At 45.3% G+C, this 17,634-nt stretch overlaps 1 protein-coding gene across 3 annotated transcripts in view; it reads right to left on the bottom strand.

Moving 5' to 3' along the window:
* Positions 1-17,634, bottom strand: part of REEP1 (receptor accessory protein 1) — a 72,171-nt gene that overhangs the window by 38,864 nt on the left and 15,673 nt on the right. For all 3 annotated transcript variants that reach the window (XM_082195089.1, XM_082195088.1, XM_082195090.1), the window contains exon 2: positions 145-217. In XM_082195089.1, the coding sequence (XP_082051215.1) occupies positions 145-217 (73 nt within the window). The remainder of the gene's footprint in view (positions 1-144; positions 218-17,634) is intronic.

Below are 17,634 nucleotides of genomic sequence, written 5' to 3'. Positions count from 1 at the left end.
ATATACATATAGGGAAATCAAATCTGAAACTCTGAAGCATGTTAAGTTCTTCATTCTGCCTAAAGAGCCAGGTAAAATCCACTGGGAGGCATTTTGCAAACAGAAACCTAGGTTTACCTTGATAATCCCAGAAGTGATACTTACATATTCTTTAATATCCTTTGATTTTACAGCTTTGTATGAGTAATATGCAGGATAAAGAGTGCCAAACACAAGCCTGGAAGAGGGGGAAAAGAGCAAAGATCATTTTCTGCCACCGGGAAATGTATCTTTTTGAGAAGTAATGACCACTTCAGGGACATTTTCTCTGAAATATTTTACTCTTAATTCCTGCCTCAGTTTAACTCCTTTCAGTGAGAACAAAACTACATACGTGTAGAATCCAGATTAAATTAAATTAAATACTCTCCTCAGAGTATTGAAGAACAATGTCAATCAACATTTGATGATCTCCTTCTACTGGTCAACAATAGAAAGTGTCCTTTCATACTGCATCACGGTGTGGTAAGCTGGTTTGACATCAACTGGTAGGAAGTGCCTACAGAGGGTGGTGAATACAGCACAAGATATTATGGGCTGTCCCGTGAATCCGCTGGATGAAATAGCGGAAGAACGTTGCCTCAGGAGAGTGAGGAAAATTCTCAGGGATGATTCACACCCTGGCCAGCACTTTCTTGATCTCCTGCCCTCAGGCAGAAGATATAGAAGCATGACTAGTCGCACCAACAGGGTAAAGAACAGCTTCTATCCGTGGGCTGTTAGGCTGCTGAATGAAAAGATAACAACAGGGCAACTGACTTTCGGGTTTGGTGTGCGTGCGTCAGTAAACAAGGGAATTAAGACTAAGAGAGCTGAGTGGGGGGTGCTCATGTAATCTCACTGTATACAAGTTAAAATAAAAAAAATCCTTCCAGTAGCACCTTAAAGACCAACTAAGTTAGTTCTTGGTATGAGCTTTCGTGTGCATGCACACTTCTTCAGATACACTGAAACAGAAGTTGCCAGATCCTTCTATATAGGGAGAAGGTGGGGAGGGGTATTACTCAGAAGGGTGGTGGGAATGGGAGATTGGCAGATAGCTGAGATGAGCCTGTTGACGACTCTTAACGACTGTAATAGGTCTTACAGGAAAAGGCAAGGGGTGAGAGGGTGAGAAATGGCTTAGTCATGTGACAGTCGTTAAGAGTCGTCAACAGGCTCATCTCAGCTATCTGCCAATCTCCCATTCCCACCACCCTTCTGAGTAATACCTGTTTCAGTGTATCTGAGTAATACCTGTTTCAGTGTATCTGAAGACGTGTGCATGCACACAAAAGCTCATACCAAGAACTAACTGAGTTGGTCTTTAAGGTGCTACTGGAAGGAATTTTTTTATTTTGACTATGGCAGACCAACACGGCTCCCTATCTGTAACTGTATACAAGTTGTACAAGTGACAATAAAGTATTTCCTTTCATTTCATTCATCTTTTAAAAGTACATCCCAATCTTTCTCCCAAGTGTCCAGTGCAGCAAATGAGTGTGAAAAGGATAAAATCATCTTAAAAACAATTCAGATGCAGATGGAAACTGGGAAAGATCTTGGCTGAAATGACTTGTTGAAAGATTCAGCAGGTGCCAAAAAGACTCCATGAGATGGCTCCTGTCCAATTTTTCATGGGCAGGGAATTCCAAAGACCAGGTGCTACTATACTAAAAGCTTGGTTCCTACATCGTGCAGAATGGACCTCCAGATAAAGATGGCGTCTGCAGGAGGCCCTCACGATATATATGGGGTGAGATGATCTATTGGGTATCCTGGTCCCAAATTGTACAGGACCTCATACACCAAAATCAACACAGTGAACTTAGCATGGTAGCTAATTGACAGCCAGTTCAATTATTTCGACTGCGGGGTAATGTGTGGACAATATCCTGCCCCAGTGAGCACCACTGCATTTCGCACCAGCTACAGCTTTCAGACCCTCCACAAGGGCAGCCCCATATAGAGTACATTGTAGTAATCCATACTGTAGGCTTCCAGTGAATGGACGACAGCGGTAAGGCTACCCTGGTCCAGAACTGCTGCAGTCGTCTTACTAGCTGAAATGGATAGAAGATATTCCTGGCCACTGAGGTCACCTGGGCCTTCAGGAGCATCCTCAGATCTTTCCAGGACAGTGCAACCCCATGCAAATAAGTAATCGGCTCAGTAACCACCCACCCACAGTGCTTCTGTCTTGCCGGGATACTGGTCCTCACCCAGTTCTCTGTTGAGTCCAAGCACTGGCTCAGGCTTTGCATAGACTCACCCGATTCAAATGTTGCAGAGAAGTAGAGCTGGGGGTCATCAGCATACTGGTGACACCTTGCTTGACTTCTCTCCCAATGACCACTCCCAATGGCTTCATATAGATGTTAAATAGCACTGGAGAGAAAACTACCGTACAGCACAAGTACCAGGAGGCTGAAAGACCATCACCCAATGCTATTCTCTGAAGCTAATCCTGGATATAGCATCAGAACCACTGTAGAACAGTGTGTCCAATACCCATCCCACTACGTTGGCTCAGAAGGATACCATGGTATCAAAAGCCACTGGGAGATCAAGTAAGGATAACACACAAAGCTGCACTTATCAGGAGAAGAACACTACTATACCAAGCTGTCCTGGCAAGCTACCAACACTCCTTTTCTACACATATATATTAGATGTACAGATGTTCTGCTTGACCCTGTTCATCTTGGTTTCTGAAGGCTTACCAAGGCAATCAGTCAAATTCTAACTTGACTTTCACTAAGGAAGACCAGCTGTTCTTCAAGGAGGAGTCATAATCCCATTAAAGAAGGCATTCTCACATCCCCATGGTATTAGGGAATTATAGGCCAGCTTTTAAGTAATCATTCCCGGCCAAGTTGCTGAAGCCTGACGTGGCAAATCAGCTCCAAGTGCTTTCAGCTGAAAGTGATTGTCTAGATTCATTTCCGTCTGGCTTCCGGCCAGGATTCACAACTGAATCTGCCTTGATCAATCCGGTAGAGTACCTGTAATGGCAGGGATGGTGTGACTCGGTTGAGTCTCCTGGATCTCTATCTAGGTGGCTTTCAGTATTGGGTCAGCATACTGATGACACACAGTTATATTTCTTCTTTCTCTTTGTGTCATGTAAGGCAGCGTCACTCTGAATGACTGCTTGAGGTCACCAACAGACTGTGTAGCTTAAATTTAAGCTTAGTCCAGGAAAATGGAGACACTAATAGTGGCTGAGTAGTACTCAGCTCTGGCTATAAGGCACATGCCTTTTCTTAATGGGGTCAAACTCCACACCAAGACACTGGCTCTGTGCCAACTAATGAGTGCTCTACAATCTGACTGCTTTCAGCAATCCAGTTGCTGGCCATGATCAAGTGTATTTGTTTTTCAGTATCTGCTGTTCTACTGATAGTTTATTACTGAAGAACACTTAAGAACAGAACATGTAACAAAGAAAGTGCATTAAAACTGGGCAGTAAGTGCAATAAAACAGCATCCCAATGCCCAAATATGACCAAACTCCGGTAAATAAAGCAGAAAGCCATATATTATCCTGGAACCTACCATTCCAGGATGTTTAAGATGTTCTTGTTGATGCCTCCCTCAGAGGTTTATATTAATGAAGTTCTTTTCAACGTGAGGCAAGCAAAAAAAAAAAACTGTGCATAAATTTAATTCATGAAATCTATGAAAATTTCTAAAATTTTGACTTTAGAAAAATTATAGCCATGGGTTGCCCAGTCCTACAGTTCAGCAATGCTGGCTAGAGTGCTTTAGGATTTGATGTAAGTACCCTTACTAGTGTCTTAGCAGAAGCATATCATCAGGGATACATTAGTGCAACGCTATCCCAGATTATTCCCATTTCCAGTCCACACTGTGATCAACTCCTGCCTGGGAACCAATGTCCCCACTGTGGAAGGATGTGTGGGTCCAGAATTGGCCTCCACAGTCACTTACGGACTCACTGTTAAAACCTTGTTTATGGAAGACAATCTTACTTAGTGATCACCAAAGAAAAAGAAACAGCTACCAAAAAGCCACGCTGGATGTCTTACAGGGGAGGAGCAAGCTTATGCTAAATTCTAAACTTCCTTAGATATTGCTCTTGACACCATGTCAGTGTAATGTTTACCAATAAAAGGGGTACCTAAATATGTGAAAATGAAAATGACCCCACTGAATTCGTCAGCAAGCTAAAAACAACAAGGCAAAAGGTAAAGGATCCCTGGAAGGTTAAAGTCCAGTCAAAGGTGACTATGGGGTTGCGGCGCTCATCTCGCTTTCAGACCAAGGGAGCTGGCGTTTGTCCACAGACAGCTTTCCGGGTCATGTGGCCAGCATGACTAAACCGCTTCTGGCGCAACGGAACACCATGACAGAAACCAGAGCACACGGAAACACTGTTTACCTTCCTGCTACAGCAGTACCTATTTATCTACTTGCACTGGTGTGCTTTCGAACTGCTAGTCTGGCAGGAGCTGGGACAGAGCAACGGGAGCTCACTCCGTTGCGGGGATTCAAACCGCCGACCTTCTGATCAGCAAGCCCAAGAGGCTCAGTGGTTTAGACCACAGCGCTGAATTCAACAGCAAGCTAAAAACAACAACACCCACTGTTCTGCCCCTTCATGCCATCATGATGGAACACAGGATTCAGACTACGTAACTCTGCAGCCAATCACAACACAGCTATAGCATGGTGAAAACTCTTTCCAGGGAGCCCATTATGCAGATGACAGGATGGAGAATGTGGGGCTATTTCCCTGTGGCCTCATAGTGTGCACACAAGGGGGGATTTTTATAATAGGAACCAGGAAGAAAAAGGAATTTTGCACAAATAACCCGTCCAAACACATATGTATAATGACAGCAGGTTGCTAATACTTGGAATTCGCCCTAAGCATTGTGGAGCAAGATGCAAATCACAGTACAGACTTTACCAGAAGCAGTCACTCACTTAAAGTGCTCCGTGAGCCTTGTTTAGATGTTACAGCAAGTACAATGAATGTGCACTGGGGGTGGGAAGAAGGTAGAAAAGGGTGGAAGCGAAGCACTCTGTCAGCTGCTGCCACCATCACTCCGCAGCTACAGAATAGGTAAAACCCACAGTCCCCAGCAGGACAGAGCCAGTAGGAAGAGTGGAAACATAGGACTTGCGTTTCCAGATCTTCCTTCCCTTAAAGAGCAGGCAGAAACTGATTATTATTATTATTTATTGAATTTATACACCATCCTATTCCCGGAGGTCTCAAGAACAAAATCAAAATATAAAACCACAAAATATATAATCAAAATAAAAACAACAAACCAATAACCGCTCCCCCATAAAAAAACCACATTTTAAAAGGGCATAGGATGTCAATCAGATCAGCCAAAGGCCTAGTTAAAAAAAGAATGTTTTTGCCTGGTGCCTCAAGGTGCATAATGAAGGTGTCAGGCGAATTTCCCTGGGGAGATAATTCCACAGATGGGGAGCCACTGCAGAGAAGGCCCCGTTCTCATGTTGCCACCCTCTGGACCTCTCAAGAAGGCACATGTAGAAGGGCCTCAGAGGATGATCTCAGGGTCCAGGAAGGTTCATACGGCAAGAGGTGGTCCTTGAGGTATTGCGGTCCTGAGCTGTTAAGGCTTTATAGGTCACAACCAGCACTTCGAATTGGACCCGGAAACTAATTGGTAGCCAGTGCAGTCGGACCAGGATCGGTGTAATATACTCAAACCATCTTGCTCCAGGAAGCAACCTGGCCGCTGAATTCTGCATTAGCTGAAGCTTCCGAACAGTCTTCAGAGGCAGACCTACGGATAACACATTGCAGTAATCTATCCTCGGGTTACCATGTTCCCACAACTAGTGTGGCTGATGTTGCAATTTGGGCACTCTGGCCCACACCAAGAAAGCTGGGATTATATTCATTTGCTCCCTTACTTTCTCTTCTCCGTTCCGCCCCCCCCCCCCATTACCTTTTTTTTAATATATGGGTTAGCACTGACAAGACTGTGAAGGTATTGACCTGACCTCCCCATACTCCATCATTTCAGGCACTTTCCCGCCAGCCTGGCTCCAATACCGAAACTGATCCGGGAAGGGAGGCGGGAGAACAGTTATTAAACAGAATGCACTGAGGTAAAGGGATCAGCCCCTCCTTACTTCCTGCACACTCCTCTCCTCACTTGGTATGTGAAAAAGCACATCTGACCAAACAAATGTGGCAGTTCTGTCACATCCAGTTTGCCCTAAGGGTGCATGTTCAAAACGGCTTAACACGGATTAGCTATCCTTGCTGTACAATCAATCTGGTACAAGTTCAGCAAAAAGATATCTTTCTCTCCCACCCTGGTTGGCAGTAAAGTTCAGAATTTAATCAGAGTCAGTTACTGTCAGTAGACGCATGGCGGTGGTAAAATATTTATACTGCATTAATTTATATAAAATAAAAGAACGTTTTATCAAACGTTCTACTTATTCAAAGTTACACGAGGGTTTGTGGCATAGCAGAGACATTGCTCAGAACAGTTAGCCTCACTGTGGTCTAAACCACTGAGTCTAGGGCTTGCCAATTGGAATGTCGGCAGTTCGAATCCCCGCGACGGGGTGAGCTCCCGTTGCTTGGTCCCTGCTCCTGCCAACCTAGCAGTTCGAAAGCACGCCAGTGCAAGTAGATAAATAGGTACTGCTTCAGCGGGAAGGTAAACAGTGTTTCCGTGCGTTGCTCTGGTTTCACCAGAAGCGGCTTAGTCATGCTGGCCACATGACCCGGAAAAACTGTCTGCAGACAAACATCAGCTCCCTTGGCCAGTAAAGCAAGATGAGCCCTACTTAACTGTCAGGGGTCCTTTACCTTTACCTTTTTTTAATAGTGAAATATCTATCCCAAACATTTGTTTAAATGAAATCTTACACCCCAAAGAAGCATACAAGGCCTCTAAAAAGCCTGACCAGATTTCTCTCTCTCTCTCCCTCTCTCTCCTTATTTATAACTGTACCACACTTTTTTCCAGTTCATTTTTCTCTTTCATGAGCTTGGCTTGTTGCTATCTCATGTTCTTGTTTCCTGCAAAATAAGACTCCAGCGTTTGACAACTAACACTTGCTTCTTTCGTTTATCCTAACAACAGAAACTAACTTGGCCTTACGGAGACAGCTGGATTTATAGGCCCTGTGGAAAATGGTTATATATGGCAAAGCTCTGGACTGTTTCCCATTGAAGAAGTGTGAGGAGTGCTCGCTGCTGTGTTTACATATGTCTCTAAGAGTCAGACTACATGTTACATTGGAATTTTGTGACTGGAACTCCAATGCGATTTTCCTTTGCTTTCCCAACAGTAACAATGGCTCAAAAGTGACTTCTCTCACATACAGCACCCTCAGGAGGGAGTTACCGTATTTTTCGCTCTATAGCACGCACCCGACCATAACACACACATAGTTTTTAGAGGAGGAAAACAAGAAAAAAATATTCTAAACGAAACAGCGAATGTATGATTTTTGTGGTTCATGCTGTGGCCACAGACATGTGATCTGACGGTGAGTTTGGGATAGCCCAATGCAAAAATCCTGAGGATCCATGTGGATCCGTGCTTTGTAACCATGTTTTAAGTGGGGAGGGAAGGAAAAGCACTCAAGGGACAAGGAACACGCATGGGGTGGGTGGAGAAGGATGCTGTTAATAATGCAGAAGAGGGGTGTAAGAGGAGAAGGCTCCTCTCCTCTCCCGCTTTGCTCCTTTAAAGCAAGCAGGCTCTCTGTCCCTCTCTCCTCCCCACTCAGCGGGTCTTCTCCTGCTTTGCTATTTCAAAGCAAGCCACCGAGGAGGGAAGGAAGGGGAACCATGGATCCTCTGCTCACGATTGCAGCAGATCCCCCCACCATTCGCTCCATAACACGCACAGACATTTCCCCTTGCTTTCTAGGAGGAAAAAAGTGAGTGTCATGGTCCAAAAAATACGGTATTTGTACTGGTCTTTCAGAGGAAAAATGTTCCCCACTCCTCTATCAGTGTGTGCAGTTTGTGCCTACTGTTTGTGACAGGGAGAAAATATAGCATGAGAGGGAAAGTGCAAATGAGTGTAGGTGGTAAAAGGGGACAGCAGTCAAGCAAGGGGGACTTGAGGTAAGTCGCCATGCAAAGGAGTTAAATCAGGGGATATTTTGCTTCATGGGCATTTCCACACACCCCCGGCAATCTGTTTCAGGGTACCGTGAAAGGAGGTGAAAGGATTTGGCTACTTAATTGTTGTAAGGTATCCCAAAGTTTTGCGGGGTTAAAAAATACAGTGGAACCTCAGTTGTTGAACGCCTCAGAAGCCGAACAATTCAGTACCCAAACGCCGACAACCTGGAAGTGAATGCTTCCATTTTTGAACACGCCTCGGAAGTCGAATAGCCTCCGAGGTGCGTTTCTCCATTTTTTAAAAGGAATTGCGCTATTGTAGTCAAACGGTCTTCCGGAACAGATTACGTTTGACAACCGAGGTTCCACTGTATGTGGCATGCAAGTGTTTTAAGTAAACAAAGGGTACACTTTTTGCACTAGGCCAGGCCCAATCCTGGTGAGGCTGAGCACGTTGAAAGATTTGGAGAAAGCAGCTCCAAAAAGTGGTCTAGTCATTGATGCCAAAGGCAGTTAATAATGCACAGGCTAGGTCAGGAAACATGAACTAGAGCCAGGGGTCAGCAAACTTTTTCAGCAGGGAGCCGGTCCACTGTCCCTCAGACCTTGTCGGGGGCTGGACTATATTTTTTTTTGGGGGGGATGAACGAATTCCTGTGCCCCACAAATAACCCAGAGACGCATTTTAAATAAAAGGACACATTCTACTCATGTAAAAACATGCTGATTCCCAGACCGTCAATGGGCTGGCTTTAGAAGGCGATTGGGCTGGATCCGGCCCCCGGGCCTCAGTTTGCCTACTCATGAACTATAGTCATACCTCGGGTTAAATATGCTTCAGGTTGAGGGTTTTTGGGTTGTGCTCTGCGGCGACCTGGAAGTAACAGAACGTGTTACTTCCGGGTTTCACCGTTCAAGCATGCGCAGACGCTCAAAATGATGTCATGTACAGAAGCATCAAATTGGGACCTGCACACGAGCAGATGCTCCGGAACAGATCCCGTTCGCATCCAGAGGTACCTCTGTACTAGACAAACAATGTTAACCAGACACAGGTTCTTCAGTACCGTGGACAGTTCACAGCAAGCAGACAACTTGTTCCAAGGAGACCCACTCAACGGAGAGCTTATACCAGTGTTTCCCAACCGGTGTTCCGCGGCACACTACTGTGCCGTGAGACATTGGCTGGTGTGCCGTGGGAGGGAGGCGGGCGAGTCGGGCGGTGAGAGGCGGCGGCGGTGAGGATCCGCGTCGAGCCGGGGGCGGCTCCGCGGTGGTGGTGCCGAGCGGCGGGGCAGTGCGTGCAAAAGGGAGGAGCGCGAGACAGCGGAGGAGGAGGAGGCCGGCATGTCCGGGCAGCAGCAGCAACAACAGCAGCAGCAGCAACTCCCGCGACGGCTCCTCAAGCCCCGCCGCCGCCCCCTCCTCCGCCCGCTATCGCCGCCACCACCACAACAGCCGCCGCCGCCTCAGTTGCCGCCGTCCCTCAGTCCCTCGCTCTGCTGCCTCCTCCCACCCCCAAAGCTTGGAGGTTCCCCGGCAAGGGGGAGGGAAAAAACTTTCACTTTCGTGCGTCCCTCCCGGCGTGACGCTGCGCGCTGACGTCACGGGGCGGGGCTTTAATGGTGGTGTGCCGCGAGATTTTTTTTCAGTAAACAGGTGTGCCGTTGCCCAAAAAAGTTTGGGAAACACTGGTATAGTTGATTAACAGTTATACCATGTGTGGGATTTACTGGCCTGGTCAGGGAAAACCTGGATGTATGGGAATGCGATAGAAAAAGCAGTGAAAACAGCTAAAAAAGCTTAAAATCACTTTTTGAAATATGGCGTAGCCAGGATTGTTGTTTTTTTCGGGGGTAGTTTTTTTGGTGGGGGACAGAACCTCTGATTTGTATTGATTTCTACTTATTTGGGGGGGCAGCTGCCCCCCTGACCCCCCCGGCTACACCTGTAGGGGGGCACAGGAAGGAAACAAGGTTGGGAGGGGGCCGCAATCAGAAAAAGGTTGGGAAATTCTGGTCTAGACTAGGTTTTAGAAGTATAACTTGTCAAGAGACAGGTTGCTGAGACCCAGTGGATCATGTACCATGGTCCTTTTCCTGTGATATGAAATGAGACTTGCCTAAAAATGCCCTTGATAAGCATAACTCCTGTTGAAAGGCTCTAAGCAAGATGGTTCAGCAGCTTGCCTGCTCTTTTAGGAACAGCTTTGAGGCTTTAGTAGATGATAAAGTGAACATGTTAACAGTGTGTTGCTGTTGTTCCAAAAGCTGTCCAAGAAAGCAGTGCAATATTTTGGTGGAGGCTTTCAAGAGATGTTTGCACAGATATATATCAGATACACTTGGCTTCCTTCAGCTATGCTTACATACAGGATGCTTTGATGTGGAAAAGGGATGTTGTAGACAAGATGATCCCGAGTTAAAGTTCGGTTTATTGGTTTGCTAAGTGTGCAGTGTTTACTTTTCTACAAAAATGGTAATTGTTTGATGATCCCTGGGCTTCTGAGATAAAAGCAAAAAAATGATTGTTAAGTCCATTGTTGAGAGCAGTTTATTAACCTCGTTTGTGCGGTGAACGCAAGTCTCTGTTACAGTTCTACTAAATTAATGCTTGGAATATTTTAGCTTTTTTTTTCTTTTTCTTTGCCTTGTCAAACAAGATGGCTTGATTTACAACCAGTGAAAAGGTTGCTTTAAATAAGTTTTAAATCAAGTTTAAACTGCCTGGGCAGAGGAAGTAGTGCCTGCATCTTCTACCAGTCTGCTGTTTGCCTACCTGCAAATCCCTGAGCATTTGCTCACATGGTTGGATTTCATGGTGATGTCAGATTACTTGAGGGTGGGCAGTTCCACGCTGCCCTGGCTTTATATGGGCCATCTGGTTCAGTATTGTCTACTCTTAGGAACATTGGTTCTCCAGGATTTCAAACAGGAAACTTTTCCAGCGCTACCTGGAGATCCCAGTATTGAACCTGCAGCCTTTTCCATGCAAAGCATATGTTTATTTGTTTTATTGTACAGTGGAACCTCAGTTTTTGAACATCTCGGCTGTTGAACGTTTCGGAAGCTGAATGCCAAAAACCCAGAAGTGAACGCTTTCATTTTCAAACGTGCCTAAGAAGTCAAACAGCTTCCAAGGTGCGTTTCTCAATTTTCTCCATTCACTTTGCCAACAGCCCTTCGATTTTCAGTTTTTGAACATTTTGGAAGTCAGGCGGACTTTCGGAACAGATTACGTTCAAAAGCCAAGGTTTCACTGTACTTGTTTCTTGCCCTTTCTCACAATTGGAGTACAGAGGAGTGAACAATAGAGTATTATATATATGGCACAATTAAATAATAATAATGTAACAGCATAACTTACAAAGTAGCAGTGTGAGCAAGACGATTACAGTCATACCTCATATTACCTCCGCTTCATGTTACATTCTTTCAGGTTACGTCCCACGGCAACCCGGAAGTACCGGAAAGGGTTACTTCTGGGTTTCGCCGCTCGCGCATGCGCAGATGTGCAAAACGACATCATGCGCATGTGCAGAAGCAGCAAATCGCAACCTTCGTGCGCACAGACACACCGCTGTGGATTGTGCTCTTTTCATGTTGTGAACGGGCCTCTGGAACGGATCCCATTCGCAACCAGAGGTACAACTGTAATTACTTTCCAAAAGCCCGAGTGATGAAAGGTTTTCACAGAAAGCCAACCCAGAGTTTGTGGGCACTAGAGAAGGCTCCTGTGGGTCCCTCTGTATCTGCTGGTGTCATGCTGGTGACCCTGTACCCTAGAACAGTGTTTTTCAACCACTGTTCCGCGGCACACTAGTGTGCCGCGAGATGTTGCCTGGTGTGCCATGGGAAAAATTGAAAAATTCGAAAGATTAAAAAAAAAAAGTCAAATTTTCGCCCACTAGGCAGGCGCCGGACCGCGTCCACCCTATTTGTCCTCTCTCATCCGATTCCCCATAGAGAGCAGCGGGGCTCTGACATCTCCCTCTCCGCACACAGTGCGGAGATGGAGCTGTCATCCGCCGGCTCAGCGGGGATCAGCGGATCAATCCCCGCTGAGCAGAGAACGGTCCGCAATGTTCGATTCCAGCCAGAATATCAGCTTTGTGTTCAGCCAAACAGGCCCAGGTTGCGCACTGAATAAAGTATTTTATAATTTTTCATATTTCTGTTTACTTACTATTTCATAATAAAGTAATTATAAAATACTTTCTTTGTGTTTATTTGATTCCTATTCAAGAGAATTACTTTATATATAGTCAATATAGGCACAGAGTTAAATTTTTTAACATTTTCTAATGGTGGTGTGCCTCGTGATTTTTTTCATGAAACAAGTGTGCCTTTGCCCAAAAAAGGTTGAAAAACACTGGCTTATACAGTGGTACAGACTCCGCTAACCCAGAAATAGTGCTTCAGGTTAAGAACTTTGCTTCAGGATGAGAACAGAAATCGTACTCTGGCGGCGCGGCGGCAGCAGGAGGCCCCAATAGCTTAACTGGTGCTTCAGGTTAAGTACAGTTTCAGGTTAGGAACGGACCTATGGAACTAACTAAGTACTTAACCTGAGGTACCACTGTATAACCCCTCCTATGTTCCTCTCCTTCCTGAGGATGGAAAGGGGTAGCCTTGTCACTTGGAGCCTACCACTCCATCTCCTATTTCCCGCAAAGTGCATTGCCTGCTTTGGCGAGCAGGGCCTGCGGTGAACTCTTTGGCAGTTAAGGTGTTGGCCTCTTGGGGGAATCTGACTGGAAGGTTCAAGCCTGGAATCGGGGCCTGGGTGCAGCACCTCTGCAATCCGCATCAATGGCTTCCGCAACCTAGCTTGGCCCACTCGCTATGCGTCAGTGTCCAAGTCACTTTTGGCGGGGTCACAAGAGACTGTGTGATCAGGGAGAGGATGAACACGGCCCCACTGTTAAAGCAACCAGGCCAATTTCTCCCTCTTGTTCTGTTGGATGCTAAACTGCAAATACAGTATGGCAAGACCCAAAAGTGTCACGGCAACCGGCATTCATTCCCTCTTCCATTCTGAGGGATGGCAAGGTGAAGGTTTTGTTCTCCGTGATGTTGTCTCATAGACATATCTGAATGGTTATGCGGCCCCATTATGTCAACACATTTTCACTATCCTCGATTGCCTGGGATCACCTTGTAAGGAAAACAATTAAAAATGGGGCCAAAGGAGAATAAAGAGAAGCTGTAAACAAAATTTAAACAATTTGGGTACATTTCGGTTTTTCCTGTGTTTTGTGCCGCCTTAAACAGCTTTAACAAATGTGAAAGAGCTACATCACTGCTCTAGCTGCAAGCTTAATGCTGAGGTTGTCTCCTTCTTCAACAGGGATGTCAATTACTACTATGGCTCACAACACCAATCTAGAGTGCCTACTAATAGGCATTCATCATCTAATTAAACATTCCTCAATTATTAAATTATTCACTATTTAATTGTTGTTGTTGTTTAGTCATTTAGTCATGTCCGACTCTTCGTGACCCCATGGACCAGAGCACGCCAGGCACTCCTATCTTCCACTGCCTCCCACAGTTTGGTCAAACTCATGCTGGCAGCTTCGAGAACACTGTCCAACCATCTCGTCCTCTGTTGTCCCCTTCTCTTTGTGCCCTCCATCTTTCCCAACATCAGGGTCTTTTCCAGGGAGTCTTCTCTTCTCATGAGGTGGCCAAAGTATTGGAGCCTCAGCTTCACGATCTGACCTTCCAGTGAGCACTCAGGGCTGATTTCCTTCAGAATGGAGAGGTTTGATCTTCTTGCAGTCCATGGGACTCTCAACTATTTAATTACATTTTGCTTTAATTACTTAATTACATTTTGCTTTAAACAAATTACTGGAACGTTTCTGAAACACACTGAATAGGCATTCATACAAGTCCACTCCCTGTTTGTGGAAGAATCTGCGATGCTGCGCTAAGAGGAACACCATTCCCTTTTCCCTTAGCACTTTAACTCAGAAAGTATCCAAAGCGATAAAGGGGTCTTAACCAAAATACACAAGCACAATGTATGCAAAAAGATTTGTTGAAGAGAAACCCAATAATCTGAAACGATAAGCTTTAGCAGCACAATTAATTTTCTTAAAAACCACCATTCACACAGACTCTCCAGCAATAATACACAATATTATTTTACCTGTGCGAACTTAAGAACAAGCAAGGCTACTGCCCTGCTATCTCATGAGGAAAGTTCAACTAAAATATAGTCATCAAAAATATAGTTAACAAAAAGAAAAGAAAAAAGTCATGGTCAATGCCAGCACTCTCTCCACATTGAGAAATTCTAAATAATTGTGTCATAACATGGTTTTGAATTTGACTGGGATTCTACACCTTAGCTTATAGTTAATTCTGGACTGCATAGCCACTGCGGTAGAAACCGGCCTACCAGGACAGCTGTCTACCAGCTCCACCTGGTACGCAGGCTGAGACCCTACCTGCCCGCAGACTGTGTGACCAGAGTGGTGCATGCTCTGGTTTTCTCCCGCTTGGACTACTGCAATGCGCTCTACGTGGGGCTACCTTTGAAGGTGACTCGGAAACTACAACTAATCCAGAATGTGGCAGCTAGACTGGTGACTGGGGGCGGCCACTGAGACCACATAACACCGGTCTTGAAAGACCTACATTGGCTCCCAGTATGTTTCCGAGCACAATTCAAAGTGTTGGTGTTGACCTTTAAAGCCCTAAACGGCCTCGGCCCAGTATACCTGAAGGAGCGTCTCCACCCCCATCGTTCTGCCCAGACACTGAGGTTCAGCTCTGAGGGTCTTCTGGCGGTTTCCTCGCTGCGAGAAGCCAAGCTACAGGGAACCAGGCAGAGGGCCTTCTCGGTAGTGGCACCCACCCTGTGGAACACCCTCCCATCAGATGTCAAAGAGATAAACAACTACCTGACATTCAGAAGACATCTTAAGGCAGCCCTGTTCAGGGAAGTTTTTAATGTGTGACATCTTAGTGTATTTTTGGTCTTTGTGGAAGCCGCCCAGAGTGGCTGGGGAAACCCAGCCAGATGGGCGGGGTACAAATAATAAATAATAATAATTATTATTATTATTACTAAACAAGTAAGTTTTATTAAAAAAATGTTTCATGGCTTTCCTAATGACACCGCAAACCATCTGAGCTTTGCTTCCCTGGTTGCCATAGTGGTGGAACCTCTTGGTATTTGAGCTTCTGAGAGCCTCCTAAGTTTACAGCACTGCTGGGATAACAAGTTCTTCATAGGTTCCTGGCAAAACAAAATTGTGTTTCCCCAAAACCAGCACAGAGAAGCTGTAAACTTCTCATCTAAACAAATGCTGCTGCAATATTTCAGTTTGTGGTCTGGAGGGCATGTGCCAGCTGCAGCCAAGCTATGAGTCCCTGCTTCCTATTACCAGTACCATTTGAATTTGTTTGTTTATATCTCGCCTCTCCCCTAAAACTGGGACTCAACACGGCTCACAAACATTAAGACAAATACAGATAAAACGCACACAGCTAACCATGTATACAAGATTATTGTTAAGAAGTAATTACTCTATCTATGGAATCAAAACAGTGTAGAAAGCCGTATCTACTAAAATGCAGATAATAATAATAGTTTTAGAAACAGTACAGTGAAAGCTTGTCTCCTGAACACCTTGGGAGCCAAACGAACAAACGAAAGAAAACCGGAAGTAATTGTTTCGGTATTCGAAAGTTCTTTGGAAGCCAAACGCCCGGTACGGCTTCTGATTGGCTGCAGGAAGCTGCTGCACTTGGTTCTCGAACTGTTTTGGGAATCGAACAGACTCCCGGAACGGATTAAGTTCGGGAACCAAGTTTCCACTGTACAGCACACGGTTAAAGAGTTATTTTCTTAAAAGCAGTCAGTTCCCAGAATCCTGACAGAATGAAAGGACAAGAAGAAGGGAGTTCGTCTAGCTCAGAGGTCGGCAACCTAAGGCCCATGGGCCAGTTACGGCCCATGAGCTTCCTGGAACCAACCCACGGCCGTTCTGTGGATCGGCGTGGGGATTCCGTGCTTCCCCCCCCCCCCGTGGCACCATTTTTTTCTTGCTGCGGGGACCGACTTCCGGGTCGAAAGAGTGCTGGAAATAGCGTGTGTGCATGCACACGGGCACTCCTGCATCGTAGAAGTGTGCCTGAAATAGCGCATGCGCTATTTCTGGCGCATTTCTGGGACGGAGGAGCACCCGTGCGCATGCGCACACACTGTTTCCAACACTCTTCCGACCCAGAAGAGTGCCGGAAATAGCTTGAGCACACGCACGCTCCTGCCCACTGAGAGGTCTGCCGGGGAGTGGCCTGGCCCGGCCTCGAAAAATGTTGCGAAGCCCTGGTCTAGCTGCTCTAGGAAAGGAGTTTTAAAGCCAGGGAGCAGCCACTGAGAAGGCCCTCTCTCACATTTTCACCAGATGTGCCTGTGAAGGCGACAGAACTGAGAGAACGGCCTCACCTGGATATTTCAGAACTTGGGCAAGTTTGGGGGAGAGATGGTTCCTTTGATACCATTCTTAAGTTCGTAGCAGAAGTAGTTGTTTTTGGGACGTGTGCGCAGTGGAGGCTCCTCCAATAAGAATACAGTGGTACCTCGGGTTACATACACTTCAGGTTACATACGCTTCAGGTTACAGACTCCGCTAACCCAAAAATATTACCTTGGGTTAAGAACTTTGCTTCAAGATGAGAATAGAAATCGTGCAGCAGCGACGCAGCGGCAGCAGGAGGCCCCATTAGCTAAAGTGGTGCTTCAGGTTAAGAACAGTTTCAGGTTAAGAACAGACCTCCAAAATGAATTAAGTTCTTAACCCGAGGTACCACTGTACAGCACTCTAAATGAGAATGTCAAAAATAAAATAAAATAAAACCTTAAAAAAACTGAGTTTTCATCCTTTGATCTTTTGCTTTAGCTTTGGAATGTGAATATTCAGATTAAGTTTTTGCTTTAAAATACGAGTGTGTGTATATGTCTGTGTGAGTAAATGATGTTCCAAGATATGCACGTGTGAGCTATTTAAAGGGGGGAGGGGATTACCTGTTTAGTGAATGTGTGAATATTTGCAAATATAAATAGATCAATCCTTTGACTAACATTATGGTGACTAATATTTCATAAATCAGCTTGCAACCCTAACAGAATGTAAAAGAAAACTAATATGAAATGGTTTGTAAAGCAATGTGGACATGGGAGAAAGCTGTGTCATTTAATTAATTACAGGATTTAAAAAATTACAGTAATTCCTCATGGCAGTCACAATAAAAATCTCTGGAGTAAGTTCAGAGAAGATGTGATGATAAATATGGGGGGAGGGAATGTATATTTATTGAAAATAAAACCAGTACTCTAAAGCAGTTGTTCTACACGAAAAATTACCCCTATTGAATTTTATTTATTTTTCTAAGAATAACTAAGAAATCTGCCTTTTCTTTTCACAATCTTTAGCTGCTTCAGACACCTAGCCCCTAAAAGCTCAGACAGCTAGAGCTGAAAGGGAAACCTGT

The sequence above is a fragment of the Podarcis vaucheri genome (assembly GCF_965113315.1).
Source record: "Podarcis vaucheri genome assembly, chromosome: 13".
NCBI lineage: Eukaryota > Metazoa > Chordata > Lepidosauria > Squamata > Lacertidae > Podarcis > Podarcis vaucheri.
Note: the sequence above shows the minus strand (reverse complement) of the source record. Positions and strands in the feature narration are given on the sequence as shown.